Source organism: Patagioenas fasciata, chromosome 9 (assembly GCF_037038585.1).
Source record: "Patagioenas fasciata isolate bPatFas1 chromosome 9, bPatFas1.hap1, whole genome shotgun sequence".
Classification (NCBI taxonomy): Eukaryota; Metazoa; Chordata; class Aves; order Columbiformes; family Columbidae; genus Patagioenas; species Patagioenas fasciata.
The window spans coordinates 16194980-16212435 of NC_092528.1; the positions used below are offsets into that span (position 1 = coordinate 16194980).

General features: G+C 37.6%; 1 protein-coding gene across 2 annotated transcripts in view; it reads left to right on the forward strand.

The window, feature by feature from the left end:
- U2SURP (U2 snRNP associated SURP domain containing) overlaps positions 1-12490 on the forward strand; it is a 46466-nt gene extending 33976 nt beyond the window's left edge. For both annotated transcript variants that reach the window (XM_065844117.2, XM_065844118.2), the window contains 4 exons: positions 7076-7186; positions 9611-9729; positions 10596-10772; positions 11978-12490. In XM_065844117.2, coding sequence (XP_065700189.1) covers positions 7076-7186; positions 9611-9729; positions 10596-10772; positions 11978-12116 — 546 coding nt within the window. In that variant the 3' untranslated portion in view covers positions 12117-12490. The remainder of the gene's footprint in view (positions 1-7075; positions 7187-9610; positions 9730-10595; positions 10773-11977) is intronic.
- Positions 12491-17456: the final 4966 nt, after the last annotated feature.

Below are 17456 nucleotides of genomic sequence, written 5' to 3' on the forward strand. Positions count from 1 at the left end.
AAATGAAAAATTGAGTTGGGGGATGTTACATGGTGAGGATTCTTCTCTTTCAGAGTCCTTTTTCAGTACCGCTGGTAGCCTTAGATTTCTTGGGCTCCTCTACACTTCCCTCCTCTGGGCAAGCAGGAGTAACTTTTTGATGTGGCCATAGTCCTATGCCTTTCTTGTTCTCTCTGTCTCTTGCCTTGAAGTGTCTGTATTTTATTGCATTTAAAAGTTGCTCCTTTCACTGTGTCAGCCGTCAAATGAAGTAGATGCAACAAAACTGAGTAGTCCTGGAAATCAGGCATTTTAATTGGAGATGTACGTGCAGTGTATAGGACTCACTTGTTCTTTGATCCTTTCTCCAAGCATAGATGTTAGGGCTGAGGAGCACAGATTCTGATGTCTTCGTGGTGGCTTCTGAGCTTGTGGTTGACTGAGATGGTAACTGTGACTTGAGTTTAGCATGAGCCTGCAGCAGAGCCTTTTTCTCACACAGTGCCATGCAAAAATTTAAAATTGCATGCAACTTTCCAGCTTGTATTCATTATTAAAACCCATGATACATTGAATACTGAAATTCTTATATCTTCTGTTCAGTGCCTTAAAATGATATTCAGAAATGCTAAACTACTTGTTGCAGTTGTAGCATCTGCAAGTGACACGTTATAAATCAGGTAATATTTTGAAGGTGGAATTGCGGTTGCCTACCCATTTATGCTATAATGTGCTGGTTAGCTAAAATCAGACACAACAAAGGCCCATAATATTATTTTAAAATATTATTGCTTGTACATCTTAAAATGTCACAACTGTTGTTTCTCCCAAATATGTTTCTGTTTAATAATTCAGATTATTAAAATTAATGGACTGTAACTAAGCAGTTAGAAACCTCTTGCTTTGTGTAGCAGTTTGAGAGTTCACGATTCATACCCATTTGAAGTGAGTAACTTCTGAATTTGAGAAGAGCTAAGTGGGATTTATGTCTGACTTGACTCACGATGGCAGTAGTTCTGTAGCATATATTTGGTGTTAGACTAACGGAAGTAAAAGTGAAACTAGTTTTCATCTTTCTGTGCTAATGATTGTAGCGGTTATGGAAAGGGCTTCTTTCAGATTGAGTATTTGTTTTGTAGATGTGATCCTGGCAGTCATGGAGGCAGATTAGGAAGTGATTTACTTCAACCATTGTCAGTTTTACACTGCACAAGTGTGGTAATTAGTTTCCTAAATGTATCCCATCTGTAACTGGTTTAGGTGGTAAATATTTCAGGTTTTCAAGTGTATCTTGATTCCTTGTGGTAACTAAATTACCATCTCAGTTTCAGACTCTTGTAATCACCAGAAAAGGATTGTAATTTTTTTTTCATTTTCAGAGTATTTCAGACACTATGTAGAAGTACTTCAAATGTAAAATTTCTCCTAAAGTCTGTCATCAATAGGAAAGTACTCCCTGTACTGCTTTAAAGCATTCATGCTCAAAGGTTCTTCCTAGTATATAAGCAGTCCCTGCCAAGGAACACATCCATTATTAAATTTGAGGGGAGGAACTGAAGAAAAACAAACAAAAAAACACAAAAAAACCCCCCAACAGTTACCAACTTTATCAATTATGCCATCTAATATACGCTGTCAAAAATGTCCTGTAGAATCTTTAGCCAAAAAAACGGCTAAGTCTGATTGTCAGTTTACACAGTGACTACCAGGGAAGCTGAAGCACATTTTTTTTTAAGGCATTTTTTGGAAATCCATGCATGTAAACAACAACTCTTTCTCTTGGCACACTTAGTAGTCAGCTGGGAGGAGAAGGTGCAGTAAGAAACAAACTTTGGCCACAGCCATGTGATGGGAAGGCAGGTTATTAACGCTTTGTTCGCCTGCCCCCAGACCCCTGCTAACCTTGCTTAAGTGTGAATTCTTTCTGGAATTTAGCAAGAGCAGAGCTTTTTTTAACACCAAAGAACAGTGATTTCTTTATTGTTCTTTTTTAAATATGGAAAGATTAGCGCTTTTCATCATAACTCAAATCTCAGAATGGTCTTTACCAGTGCTGTGCACGTGTATCTTCTCTTTCCCTGCCCCAGGGACGTATAAAAGAAACGTGTGTACCTCTTTGTAAAGAGACCTCAGTGCTATGAAGTGTTAGAAAAATGGGAATTTTATGTTGCCTAAATTATGCATTAAGCTTTTGTCCTCAAAGTGTACGAAAACTCATAGACAAAATGAAGCAGTATTGTCCTCTGTGTGTTCTAGATTTCAAGGCCCCGTATACCTTTGTCAAGAAATGGAAATTCCATACAGTTTCCATTCTTTCCTTTTCAGATTGTGGTGCTTCGTATGCAGAATACTCACTGTTAGGTATGTGTTCATCACATCATAGGAGATATCTGAGGCTTGTAACCGTCACTAAAAGAATATAACCCTTTGGTCTTTATAGTCTGTGGAGGTTTCTGTACCTTGCTCATTTGTGGCCACTGCAAAATGGTAACAAGATATCCAATTAAATATCTTACGCATTGTGGCTTAATAATAACAGATGAGACAAATTTGCTCTTGTGTGACCAATAGTTTTGTTACTTATAGTAGTTGTTCCTTAGAACATAATAACTATCTTCATTCAGCAGTTTCTGGTCTATTTTTGAATCTACTTTTGTTTTACACAAAGAAAAAAGCAAGGAATTGCTTAGCTCCGAGACACATGGCATCCTGCAAGTGTGGTGGGGCATGCCAGATGTCTGTTACCGCTGAAGAGGTATTTCACATGTGTACACCAGTGTCGCTGTCATATGTTGTTGATAACACCGTAGCTGCAGAAATTCCACTGCTCATAGACTCACTGGAAAACTCAGACTTTCAACTAAATATTTTGCTTTTGGCAAAATCCAGGACTTGTTGCAGTGAGGCTGTTTTAAGGAAAACCAAAACACTTTGGTTTGCTTGGATGTCTCTCCTGTCTGTAATCAGTCTAGATTTGAGTGCAATTACATATAAAACAGAAATTGCTATGTTTCATCAAGGATCTGCTGATACTTTCCCAGTTAATCCTAGTATGTAGTATGCAGCTAGTTTACCTCAAATAAGTTGTGTTTGAACCTGGCCGCTTAAGTTCTGGCCTGTGTAAATGTGGAATAACCTCTTTCTTATTTAATTTCTCCTGAAGATCACTGTGTGTGGACTCAGTATCAGCAGAAGTTTAGAACACCAAGAACAGGTTTTGCAAATTGATTCATTTTGGGCAAGGGAGGCTACCCACAGCAACACCTGCTTGTGTCAAAATGCAAAAAGCTATGGGCAGGGCTTCAGTTTACATCAATCTGTGGTTTCCATGAATCATCATAGCAAGATTATACTCTTGTCTGTAGCTTGCTGCTTACTGGTTAGTCTGTAATCAAGACCTCAGCTTCTAGGAATGGCTCAATCTTTTAAACTCTCAATGAGAGGGGGAGATTTCAAGTTGAGAACCAATAGACAGTAGTCATGTTGTAGAGCTGTTTATCTTGAACTTATGAGAGATACCTCCTCATGATTAGTGAAAAATATGGTCCATGCATTGGAGTGTTTAGTCGAGATTGTTCATGGGAACTCGAGTGATATTGGACAGTTCTGCATTGCAGTCAGTCTCTGAAAACCTCTGAACTCTCTCTAGCCTGGGAGACTGCTGTGTCTTAAGAATTCAGTATTGCAAAGTTTTGGCACAGGGTTTTGAAAAATTTTCCCCTTCTCTATTATCAAGTGTATTAATGACTCCAGAGGTAGACTAGATACAATGTATCCATTCCTAAGGATGAACAGGTTTAATAGATCTTGTCTGTTGGACAGGAATAATTAAAGAATAACCAATTCAGTGAGAATATATTAGTTCTTTTAAAGGCAAGTTTATGAAGTGGAATGCTTAGAACATTAATCACTAGATGCTTAAGCAGATTTACTTGTAAGTTTTAAGGATCTCTTTCTTCTGAGGGTGTATCTGGAACTGCGTGATAGGGGTATAAACATGTATTCTACAGGAAGAGATCAGTAGAGTGTTCACTATTGCAAATATGCTATGAATGGTAACGTGGTAAAGGGAGATAGCCAAACATGTAAGTTTATATAGTAATTCTGAGCAGTAGAATTCTTTAAAAGAATTCTTTCCTGGACTTTGAGACCTAAGTAATTCCTTTTTTTTTAAAACATGGTTACAGTGGTGATGTTTTGGAGCAAGTAGCAAAAGCTGTTATACGTGATGACATAGGATGAGCAGATCTAACTGCTCAACTCTGCTGGAAGAGAATGTCCTGATCCTGCTTGTGAGCTCGGGCACCTGCTCTTTCTTCCCCCGAGCCAATACATCGCACAAATGCAGGGAAAAAATATTCAAGGCAAGGAGTATGATTCTGCTGGATTAGTGGATTGGTCTGGCTTGTGGAAGGCACAGCCAAGCACAGCAGCTGCTGAAAGGGCAGATGGAGGGGAAGCCCTTGCTTGGACTGCAGTAGTGGGGAAGGAAGGTGGAAGAGAATGATCTTTCTGTAGTGAGCTATTGATACCATCTTGGCATTCTGTAACACTTAATCTTCTTTTCCAGGGGATGTACTAAAGCCGATTTCCTCTACCCACAGCATCTTTTTAAAATCAGCCAGTTTTCATGGGTTCAAAGGGTGACACAGGAGTATGCAGAAGAGAGATCCGCTGATGATTGGTGTGTAAAAGACAACAGCTGTCTCAGGAGATCATATGGTGACAACGTAGTTGGAGCCTGGGGAGGTGTTGAGGCAATGGTTAGTGTACAGGCTTTCCTGTGGTCCTCTCTAGGCACATGTTTATGGCCACCTTTCCACCACCTCTGCCACAGGTATTGGAAAGGTGACATGCAAAGAGTTTCTCTCGGCATTTTGCATTTCATGCCAGCGGTGTGTTGTGTGACATGCATGGAACAGGCTGCTAGAAGTTCAGCTTTTCTTTGCATCCAGATTAGTTTATTAAGTCAAGGAAAGCCTTTTGATCGCATTCCTAGTTTTCCTTCATTTCTTTGGGCTATAGACTTGTGGATCCTTGCTTTAAAAATATGGTTAAACAGAGATAGTGTCACAGCTTTGTTGGCTAAAAATATCAAGAAAAGAAAATGAAATCTTGTGAGGATGTGGTGGGTTTTTTCTTTCTTTTTGTTGTTTTTTTTTTTTTTTTTTTTGTTTTCTTTTTTTTTTTTTTTTTTGTTTTCTTTTTTTTTTTTTCTGGTGGTTGGTTGGTTGCCTTTTAAATTATCTGGTTGATTTAATTGAGAAAATGAAGTAGAAGTTTTGTGAGTGTCATGGGCATGTTCATACCTTTTAGATCAGCTCAGCCTCCTCTGTGCTTTCTCTGTTCAGAATGAGCTGTGCAAGCAGCTAGTGGCCTTGAAGTTCACACGGTGGTAGAGAATGCAATCTTGATTTCTTACCAAACAGGTGGTACAGATAGACGCTTAATATATGGTTCCAAGAGGTATTCCTGCTTTTGAAACTTCTGCATTTGAAGGGGGGTGGGGGCATGTAAAAAATGCCTTTATAGAAGGTGGAGTGATATGTGAACAGTTGATGTCAGTTTTCCATTGGCTGCTATTTAATTGGCTGAATTATAAGCAGAAATGAAAAATGCTGAAGCACAGATAGAACATACTCTGTAAATCAGGGAGGTAAGCAGAACATTTCTCAGAAATTTACTGTGGTACAAGATAGCAGAGTTGTTCCGCTGTGTTTGAGGATAAAATGAAAAATATGTTGTTGGCATAAGCTCTGTAAATGAAGGGGAAGTGGATCCTGTTCAGATTAGTGCTTATCCCTGCCTGGGTTTTATATTTCTTAACATATTTGTTCTTGTGAGCAAAATGTTCAGTCAGTAATTGGAAGGGCTGATTACAATATATGGTATCTTCATATGCAGTCTGGCTTCCTGCTTTTGAGAAGGAAGAGGAAACTTTAGGGTTTGATTTTGTGCCTACTTCATAATTAGGGAATTGAGGACCTGGAGAATAGGAATCCTTTCAGATAATCAAGATGAACACAGTTGCAAAGTCTTTTCCTTTGTGTGTTTTCAGTGTGAAACAGTTAAATATTTCTAAAGAGAAAAATGTTTTGTGCGTTTGCTAAAAATGAAACTTCAAGCACTGGAGAAATATACTTGTATATACGACTGCATAGGTCATTATTAAACCAGGAAATAAAAAGAGGTCAGAGCATAAGCATTTGGAAGAGGACTGACAAATACAATGTGACTTATTACCAAGCTCCTCCACACCACCCTGAAAAAGAAACACCTCCTCATATGAAAAAGTTGAAGGGTTGTTTGTAAAAGGCCATGGCAGTAAGGATAAAGAATTGACGAATGTTAAGAGATGTGAGTGAAGTTTCATAATGAGAATCAACTTGGAGAGAGGTTTTAGTTTGTCTAGGCAGAAAAAAGAGCCACGTGCAAAAATTCTGACATTTGTTTAACTTTGTGACTCAGTTGAGAATATTATTGTGGTAAATTTAGTGTTACATTTAGCAGCACTAGTGAGCTGAATTTTGTTACTAAGCTTGACAGTACATGAAAGAGTATTATAGTAGTAAAAACAAATTACTTCAAATCATTCACTCTGTGCAAACAGCCCTGAAGAGGAGATGCATTTGTTTTATGTCGTAATTATTTCAGTCATTTGATTTTAATATTTGGGGTTGAATGGAAAAAAGTCAGTTTCTGAAATAAAACTTGGAGTAGGCAAAAGAAGTTGAAATGATGTATTAAGACATCTGCAGCAAATGACCTCATTTTAAAAGAAAAAAAATGGATAATGGTCTGAGAAATATAAGGATTCAATGTTCTAATGATGGAAACAGAATTTAGTAAAATAATGGACAAAAATACCTTTATTTTTATTTCTTAACATGTCTGTAAACAACTGCAGGTGCCTGGAGATGAGTATGCGGTTTTGTTGCTTTGATCCAGTTGAAATAAAGTTAGTGTCTTTTTGTGCACAAATTTGTATTGAAAGAATGAAGAACAGACTATAAATTATGGAAACTTCATATTCAGCCACCTGCCTAACTGGATAATCATAAGCCAAATAACCTAATGGTCAGTATTATTTTCACAGCTTAAGGTGATGAAGTTTCAGGATGAGTTAGAGTCTGGGAAAAGACCCAAGAAACCAGGCCAGAGTTTTCAGGAACAGGTTGAACACTATAGAGACAAGCTGCTCCAGAGGGTAAGAAATGTTCTTTATGTTTGGCTCTGATTCTGTGATAGGCTTCTGTCGAGTTTATCAAATGTAAGGTGACATTAAACGTAACAACACATGGTTCTCATTAAAATTCTACTGCAATGTCAAACTGCATGTCTAAATCCAAATGCTTTCTGCAGGGTAGATATAATCTCTCTTTTTAGTCAAAATAATGTATTTCACACGGTGCAGATGGATATCATTAGAATGTATTGAAACCTTGAATAGGTCACTTCTGGATTTACTACATAAACCAACCTGTTAGGTGTGGGAAAGGAAAGGGAGAGCTGTCAATTGAAGATGTTCATCAGACTTTTATTTTGCTTTTAGCAGCTGATCCGTTGTGCTAAAGGCTTCCAAAGGAAGAGAAAAAAATAATATTAAGCAGCATATGTGCTCCTGATTCTCCAGTGTCTAAGATTTCCTGGATAATTCCAGCTCACACTGTCACCCAAAAGTGAATAATTCTGTACCATTTCGTTGCCGTTTTCAGTAGTCCTCTCTGGACTATGAAGTCAGAGCAGCTTTAAAAGTTATCATCATATAAGCAATGTCATGTGATCTTGAATCTTCGAAACATAAAAAAAGAACATGTAACCTGTTTGGACAACACATTAGTGGCAGTTTCTTCTCTAATCTGGTTTTATGGCCTGGCAGATGAATGATGAAGTGAGATACCCATGCAGGTTCTTGGAAGCTGAAAACAAATAGGCAGTTTTCACCAGGTGTTTTTCAGTCACTTGTTGTTTGTGTTATTGGGTGCTCAATATCTGACTAATTCACTAAAGTAATTTTGCATGGTACCTTGAAGAGAGATACTTGGAAAAATTAAGAAAGCAGATCCTTCATGGATTGGAGGTTGATGTTAAGACTTCAATTTTTACAAGTAACTTTTATAAGTAACTTCTAACTGTAGTCGTATCCTAAAACTTCCCACTTACCCAGTGTTTTCTGTAGTTGGAGAAAGAATTGATCTGTGCAGTAAGCACGGAATGTTTAGTGAGACAGTAGCTTGGAAGAACAGAAATCATAATCCTGATACTTTGTTAGATGCCAGGTGTTGAATTAGTTCAACCATATTGCAATATTTTAAGATTTTTTAATTCTTATCTCTTCTGTTTTCATTTTTCACTGATGAGCATAATATTTAGTTACGAAAAAGTTCAGTGTAATCTTAACAGATCTTTAAAACAATAGTAACCCCATTGTTAAGGGAATAACTTTGTATTTTGCTTTAATGCCATAATAAGTTTGGTTTGTATAATGTAATACTAGTTCTGATTGCATTTCCCACAAACTTGGTGATTGCTCATTGTGTTGTGGTTTTTTTTTTTTTCCTAATTGACTATAGAAGAAGCTTTCTGAGAGTAAATTTCCTGCTAGTGTTGTATATTGTTAAGAGAGTTGGAACTCATAGCTATTTAAAATAGTGTTTATTCTTATTTATCAGGATGAAATAATTAGTTATGCAATGAAATAAGCTAGGCACATCTTAAGAGCCCATTGATTTTAGTGGAATCTAACAATAGTTTGCAATGGTAGGTGTGACAATAAGGGTCACTTTAAAATTTTACTGCTGAGTCTTACATGTAAATAAAATGTGAGACTAGATTAGCGCAGTTGTCCTGGTATTTCCTACACTTGTGTTATTATCTCCCTCCATCTTTTTCTTTTTCCCCTCTTTCTTCCATTTAGCTGCATCACCCCTCTTTGTCTTCATGACATATGCAGGGAATCGTTTATTTTTTGCCATGGAAGGAATTTATGCCAGTACTTAAGGAAGCACATTTCCTCATCTCTGTACACAGACTTGCTGATGGTTTATGTTTATTTCTGCATAATTAGTTTTCTAACTATTTGGCAGACAAATGGGGTGTGCATGGGGTATATATTTTCTTTCAGAATGGTCCTGCTGGTATATGGAAATGGACCATATTTGTGGGGGTTTTTGACAGAGTAGATGTTATTGCAGAATCTTGTATTTTTGTCTTGTCTTTAAATGTCTTGTAGTTATGAAATTACCTCAATTTTCAATCTGGATTAATGAAGATGAATGCATATGTTATAACTAGAAAGGTTCCTGGTATTCTTTCAAGTTTAATTTAGTTTAGAAAATCTGATAGAGCTGTAATGTTTCCCTGAGCATTTGTGAAATTGAAGACTGTTCATATCCAATTAGATACTCAGGCTTTCTCACATAAAGTGACATCTTTGGTGTTGTTGTCAGTGTTTGTGTTAAAATATATGTTTCTGCTGTGTACAAAGCAGTAGTAACAATTTGGAGAGTGGGTATGGCATGACCATTTGTACCTTTACTACTCAGTGCTTTTATGCTGTTTGTGATTCGCTTGTCTTTACTTAATAGTTAGTCAAGCTCATCTGAAATCATGAATGCTTCTAATAATTTAGGAAAAAGAAAAAGAGTTGGAAAGAGAACGGGACAGAGACAAAAAGGACAAGGATAAATCTGAATCCAGGTCCAAAGATAAGAAGGAGAAGGAGGAATGTACACCAACAAGGAAAGAGAGGTATGGCTTCCCTGGGAGTAAAGTGGATGCGAGGAAAAACCTCACAGTTACTATCTTTGTATTACCTTGGCAGCCTTGAAATGACATTGTATTACACATCTGGTTTTGAAAGAAAAACACAAACCCACCCAAACCAAACCAAAAAACCAAAACAGTCCCACACAAGAAAAACAAACAACAACAACAGAACAACAAAAAAACCCCACACAACAAACCAAACCACAAAACCCCATGCTTTGGATATTAAAACATGTTTCAAAATTTTAAAGGCATTGTTGATTTTATCCTGCCTCAAACGATGTACCTTTTTGAATGGAATTCCCTTTTGGCTCATTTAAGCCAAATATATTGAGCAGTTGAAAACAGGTTATTTAGCTCTCTTTAGCAGTAAATTGACTGTAGAATATTAATCAGAAAACTATGCTGAAATCACACCAAAAATTTAGAGTGACCTAAATGTTATTCATCTCATAGTGAAAATTCTTCGAAACAGATAGTTCTAGGATAGTTGATTGTACACTCTGATCTTCTAATACTTATATAGCCCAACCCTTCCATGGCATTAAGTGTAGGTATGGTAAAATGCTTTGCTTTTCAGGAACTTAGGACAATGTTTTTACACTGCAGTAAACAAAAATGAGTCACTGGCCTTAATTCTTTTTCAGCCAGAAAAAGTTGGTGCACATGTTGAACTTGATTTATTGTTTTTAAAGTCATAAAAAGCCTACTACTCTTTAATTACTTAAAATGATCTAACGTTACGTTGGCAAAAGAAAACACCTGCGGAAAGGAATCAGTTTTCTTGATACACAGTTTTACTTCTGAGCATGTGTGTGTACATAACTGCATTTGCTTTCTTTACAAAGGAAAAGACGACACAGCGCTTCGCCCAGCCCGTCCCGCAGCAGCGGCAGCAGACGAGCAAAATCTCCATCACCAAAATCAGAACGCTCAGAGCGCTCTGAGCGGTCCCACAAAGAGAGTTCACGTTCTCGATCGTCACATAAAGATTCTCCCAGAGATGTCAGTAAAAAAGGCAAAAGGTAAGCTGGTATCTTCACTATCTCAGGTTGTAGAAAAGTTAAGTACATAGGTGTGGATTTGGTTGTTTTTTTTGTTTGGTTTTTAGCAGAGCATATTTGATAGGCAAAGCCTCCTCCTTGCCTGCTGGTAACAAGGCTGTTCACTTCTGTGTTCTTGTTTACCCGTTTGCTGATAATTTTGAGAAACAGTGCTTTAACCAAAGTACCTTGCTTCTCTATTATCTTTTTATTTTCTAAGGGCAAATCTTCTGTAGCCCATAGAACTTCTAGAATTACAGTGAGCGTGCAGTCTTTCAGTGGTAATTTGCTTACATTAAGCTCCTGTCCTATGGTTTCTTTTTTAATGAAAAGAAATCTAGATTAGATACTGCTTATGTTTTTTCATTTCCAAGGTAGATATTGCCTATTCTCTAGACTGACACAAATATTTGTCTCTAGTTAGTGCTAAACTCAGGGTGAGATTTTATTATTGTATTGATGTTTTTGTAGCTCAGAACTCAGAAGTTCAACTTCCACTTCCTTTAGAGGTGTAGAATATCTTATTGATGTAAGATTCCTCAGACATGTTGAGGAAAATTCCTTTGCTGTTGAGAAGATCATAGTACATATTTATAGTAATTGGATTCTTGTGCTGTAAGTTAGGAATTCAAATAGAAGTAGAAAAATATTTGAGATTCTTTTAAAGTTAATATGATGGTCATTCAATTTAGATTATATCAGATTAATGTATTAGGTGTGGGTTAGATGGCAGTAATTTTATTCAGTTTCCATTCTTTTTCTGTGGGGTTACATCGCAAGCTGAACATGTTTAATGAGAATCAGAAGTATTTCAGCATAACACAATTCAGTGTAATTTTTCATTTCTGTTCTCTTCTGTATGGATATAGGCTGCTATTAATACAAGAGCGAAGGTGGTTGAGGCATATATGGAAGGCTGTGAATTCCTTATGTTGGTTTAAGAAAGATATGAGCTAGTGTTATTTTTCTTCTGGATTCTAAGTACTGAAGTTAAGCCCAAAATATATCAAAAACCTTATAAGGCAAAAATTATCTTTTCATCAAAAGCCCGATACCGTTCTTCCACTTAGTAGAGAAAAAATATTTTCTACCTCGTTTAGCTCAATTAGTGAAATAGAAAATAGCCAAATAGAAGAAGTTGGTATTATCAGTTAGTATTTGACTTTTATTTTTTTCTTCTTTGGCAGGTCGCCATCTGGCTCCAGGACACCCAAAAGATCAAGAAGATCACGATCCAGATCCCCTAAAAAGTCAGGGAAAAAATCCAGGTCTCAGTCACGTTCTCCTCACAGATCTCACAAGAAGTCAAAGAAAAGCAAGCACTGACAATGTTAATATTTTTTATGATGCTGTCACTTACTGGAAATGCGGTTTTGTTTTTGTGCCTGAACAGTCTGTTAAAAAAACAAAAAAGCATTCCTGATGATTTTTTTTTGTGAATGCACGTGTTTACTCACGAGTATTGGCATCTGTAGACCTGTCATTGTTTTATATTGTACAAAATATCTTCATCGTGACTATTTCCCAAATGAAACATTTTTGTGTTTAGAAGTTTCATCAGAAATGTGTGTAACTGATCTGCTGGCAGTAGTGATATTTTGTTTTAGAATGTTGTGACATAGCAGAAATAACTCAAATGTTCCCCCTTTTTGTAGCTTTGACAATTTGAATTAGATTTCAAATAAAATCTGAACAGAAAATGAAGGTGTTGTTTTCTTGCCCCACTGGTGATCCACATCTCTGGAGGAATTCATAGTTTGTTTGGAAGTACTGTGTATTTCAGACATACTATGGTGCTTGGAGCTTTCAGCACAGTGGTAGCTCTGTGCAAGTTTTCACTAGTTTGACTATCAAGATAAAAGCACCTTTGGAATCCAGTGGATGGGTTTTCTTTCCTACTGTGTTATTTTACTGTAAAAACAGTTGGACAGTCTGGTACCTACCATGATAAGCTTTACAAGGAAATCTATGCTTCATATTTCTCCATTTTAATCACAGGCAATATTTGTGCCACCAGAGTGATGGTTTTGTTCGTTTTTTTAAAAAAGGCCTCTGCAGAGATGCATCATGTATATGTATGAGATATATATGTGATGTATGAATAACAAGCCATATTCATGGCATGCATGAGGAACAATAAAAGAACAGCAAGCCTGATGCTCTGTGACATCTTCCTTAAGTGTAGGTGCACTAACTGCAACCTACAGTTCACTAATGTTTTCTAAAACTGGTTTTACTTCAAAAAGACACCTTTTACATTATTCTATTGAATTTATTTCTCTGTTGTGGAAATTCTTCAAAATGGGGAATTTTTTTTTTTATGACTTACTTTATTTATTGCTATTTTTGAAACAAGAGGCTGTTGAACTTTCTGTTCATGTCAGGCTTTCCCTTCTCCAGACCTGTTCTCTGTGTTAGGCATTGATGTAGCTTTAAATTGCTGCACCTTCGTCTCTTATCATGCAAACTTTCTGTGGGTGGGAAGGGGGGAGGGTTGAGAAATGGGGAGGATACAGTGTTTATACTTGGAGGTGTGGGCAGATTGTAATAAAAACATAAAATTAAATGGGATCTGGCCTCCTGTGAACTGTTTCTAAAAGCAAAAGCTGTACTTAACTGCAGGCAGAGAGTGCTGGATGATGGCCTGCTGTTATACCTGTGTTATCTACAGGTTTTATGTTAGAATTTTGTAAATATGCTGGGCAAAATCTTATGTGATAGGTTCATATAGCCTAAGAGGCAATGCTTTCAGAAGCAGGATCTGAAATGTCTATTGAAAAAGTACATATTTAGCTTAAAAAATATATACCTATTTTTTTCCCATGTTTTTCTTGATGGGAAACTTTGTTATGAGATTATATAAATTATTGCAAATGTGAGAATTAAGGGAGACTTCTGTTTGCTAATGTGAACTGAAAGATGACCTGGAAAACTTGAGAATATGGAGAATGCATGTGTACTGTAAAGACTTTATTAGAATGAGTATGGAATAGATGCATTAACAATGTTTGTTTATCTTACGCAGAATCTGTTTTCAAAACCTGCAGAGTTTATTTTTTATATTTTTCTTTCTCCCTATAACATAAGATGTTTTCAGATAAACAGATTTTGTTAGCTTTGCTATTAGAAAGTAAGTCGTTCTTTTCTCAAATGTTGTGTATTCACACCTGGCACAGACTAGATAAGGTTTTGAGGAACACAAAGTAGGTACTAAAATCAGTTGGGGACCGGAAGAATCCTAATTTTACAATAGGAAGAAGATCACTTCAGCTCCTATTAACTGCTTTAAAACTATTACTTTTATCTTGTGGCTGTTTGTAACTGGAGGAGTGAAAAACAGCAGTGTTCTGGGTGAAGTGAGACTAAAGATAGTTTGCCACAGGAATATTCTATCTGCAGAATCCATTGTGTATTTCATGTAATAGATAAAAATCCTCAAGGTAGAAAATCACTTAGCATTGTGGGTTAGCCAAACTTTTCAATAATTAATTTTTATTTTAGCTTTTATAAAATTCTTATTGGTGATTATAAAAGGCTCAAGCCAAGTAGCTAGAGAGCTGAAGGAGCACACCCATTAGATTTTATTTTGTAACAGCTTTATTATGCAATACCCTTTTCAGTATCTTTATTCTCTAAATGCCATTCTCATACCTCTTGTAAGCTGTTTTGTGCCTAATAGTCTTTTAAGAGCAATTAAGAACCTGTGTACTTAACTGGATGCCTGTTTTTTTTCTCCTATTGAAAAGAACATCTTTGATCCTACTTATCTTTTGATTTTCTTCCCTTCTTTTATAAATAGTTTTGTTTATACCTTGGTTTTTCTGCAAAGGGTGGGTGAGACAGCATCTGGTAACAAATCTTTTGTAAAAGATGCAAATTCACATTGAAGACTGAAAATTAGACTATGAAATGTATTTTTCCTTAGGTCATATTGCAGTGACAAGCTGTAGTGGCAGTGTGTCATTACTGTGTGACTTGTGTTTCTGCAGCTTTTTGGGGTGAAATGGTGAAAAATCATCTAGTTGGGGTAGGATAGGGGTGATTTAAATATTGATCCTGGGGTCCAGAAAGAAGCATTGAGGTGACTCCCTGTGGAGCTCCAGCCTGCAGAGATGGCGTCCAGCATTTCCAAATGGGTTTTGCATTGCGCAGGAGGAGAATGCATTCACCCCCAGGCAGGGAGTGCCCGGCCCTCTGCTGCGGGAGCAGGAGGCACGAGTGGGTCAGGGGCTACTCTGTCCTCTCCTGCCCTGCGTTACGGATGGTACCAGCGGTGGATATTCATGCTTCAGTGTTTGGTTTATCCAAAGCAGAGAAACTGGAGTGTAGGCTGCTACAGCCGAGCCCTGGAGCTGCTGAGTGACCTTGGCAGCCTGAATCTGCAGCTGGTGGGGCCCATCTTGGCGTGGAATCCCAGGGGATGGAACATGTGTGGCACATTTCGAGGTAGGTACCAGAGGCTGCTGTGCCGGTATGGTTTGGTGAAGCCTCCCCAGCACTCTGTAGGGTGTCCAGATGTTTAGTTTAAAATCTTTCCTTAACAGTGTTACAGAAGTGTTTATAATTGAACTGCCTATTTTAAACTTTCTGACCTCCTTTGACTTCTCTGCACACCAGCTGCATATGTTTGGTGTAATACTATTTGAGGAAGAGTTGGTTTCTGAAAGTCAGTGTCAGGTTATTATTTGGGCACTTGGCAGGGTGCATGTGTTCTCCCCCTGTCTCCCCCTTGGTGGTTTTGAAGTGTAAGAATAAACCATTGATGAACAAGGGTAACAAATTATGTTTTCCAAAGCATATATTTAGAATTGTAACTATTGCTAACATGACTTCAGCTGTCCCAGTGACCCTGAGTGTACCCCTGCTTCGTATAGTTACAAATCACATTCTGTACTAAGATAGCAGGTCTGCCTAAGCACATGTGAACCCTTTGAGGTTGCTGGATTACTGTAGTCATTGTGTTTTTCTGGATATAAAACTGCTCCTATGCTTTTTTAATTACTTCCAATTATCCCCAGCATTGGGATGGCTTTCAAACTTGTATTGGTTTCATTTTATGAATTTCTGAGGCAGATTTTGTAGCTGAAACTGTGTAAAAATTGTAGCAGACCTGCAATCAGGCCTGAGTACTGCCTGAACCATTTAAGTTAGAGAGCACTTAAATGGGAAATTGGGTTTTATCTTTGGGGGGTTCTTGGGGACCAGCCAGTGTTTGAGGCATGTTCTTGGCACGTTGAAATGAAAATAGTGCTGTCTCTGAGATGTGCCTGGAAGAGGGAGCTACCCTGAGGGAGTTCATGTTACATTGACTTGAAAACTAGAATCTTGTTATGAGAAAAGCAAGATTGGACAAATCTGGTCCGAGCATCTTTGATCACTTTAGGCAGCTTGTCGGTTTTTCCTCCACACGTATTTACAGTGGTGGAATTAATACTTTTAATAAATAAAGATGAGAAGTTGTATTTCTGCAGAAGGATTATGGTCTGAACTTCGTATCTAGTTTTAGATTGCTGGCTTGCTATACTTTATATGGTTGCTTCAGGACCTTGGGGTGAGACGTTTCTCAGCTACTGTGGATCTACGCTGAATACTTACATGAGGATGCATACGTTTGGCTGCGTTATGGTGAATGTAGTTTTGAAGAATATTTGAATTGCTGCCTTTTTCATAAAGATTGGTCTACTTTCTATGCATTTTATTTGCTGAAGAATCTAGAGTTTGGGGCAGTTAGGGTCCGATAAGAGGGGTGAACTCTACAGCTGAAGACAGCAGCGGTGGAATAATCTAGATCAGAGTTTTACTGTTCTTTTAAAAATGAACGGTTCAATATGAGATTTATCAAATTACCAACCTGACATTAGCAATCAATCCCTGAAAATTGTCTCAGAGTTGACTTCTGAATAAGGCTGTTGAGTTCATAAACATTTATTAGAACAGCTCATAGTGCTACTTGAAAATTTCTTTTCTCGTTGCTGCATGAGCTACTTCAAGACTTCCAATATACCACTGTTTTCATGCTGCTGCTGTAGCTGCTTCTTCTCACTAGTAAGCCACTCTTAAGAATTGTAACTAAAACGCTGATTTAATTTCATCTGTGTGAATTGTTCTCATAAAGGATGCAGAAGTCTGAAACAATTGCATACTTTTCCTCCACCTGCTTCTGTCAGGGCAGTCAGTTTTTATAGGTAAGCCTGTTCCATTTGTCATTTTTCAAGTCTCATCTGGTGCAGGGATGTTTTACTGTGTAACTCTGTCATGAGCTGGAAAGTTTTCTGTTTGTGGTTATTTAAAGAGGAAACGGGAGTTTCACATTAACTTTTTTGTCTTACTTGCTTTTGGTTTTGTATTTTATGCAGAAAGTTTTCCAAATGACATGGTGACAATCAAACTGTCAGTTTGCCGATATCCAGAAATGGTTTTATTTTCAAACTGGAGGAGAGCGCTGTTCGTGTGTGTTATGCTCAGAGCGGTTCCCTGGCCTCGCCAGCTCTGCTGCTGGTGGATGCGGATCCCGCCTGTGGTGTCAAACTGTAATTGCTGCCGCTGTTCTCCTGTCAACAGTGACCTCTGTGCTGCCCAGAACCTCATTAACAAGCCATGGGCTGCTCGCTGCATAGTTGCCTGTAAAATACTCTCTTACACAAAAGATAGGGTACTAAGACATGA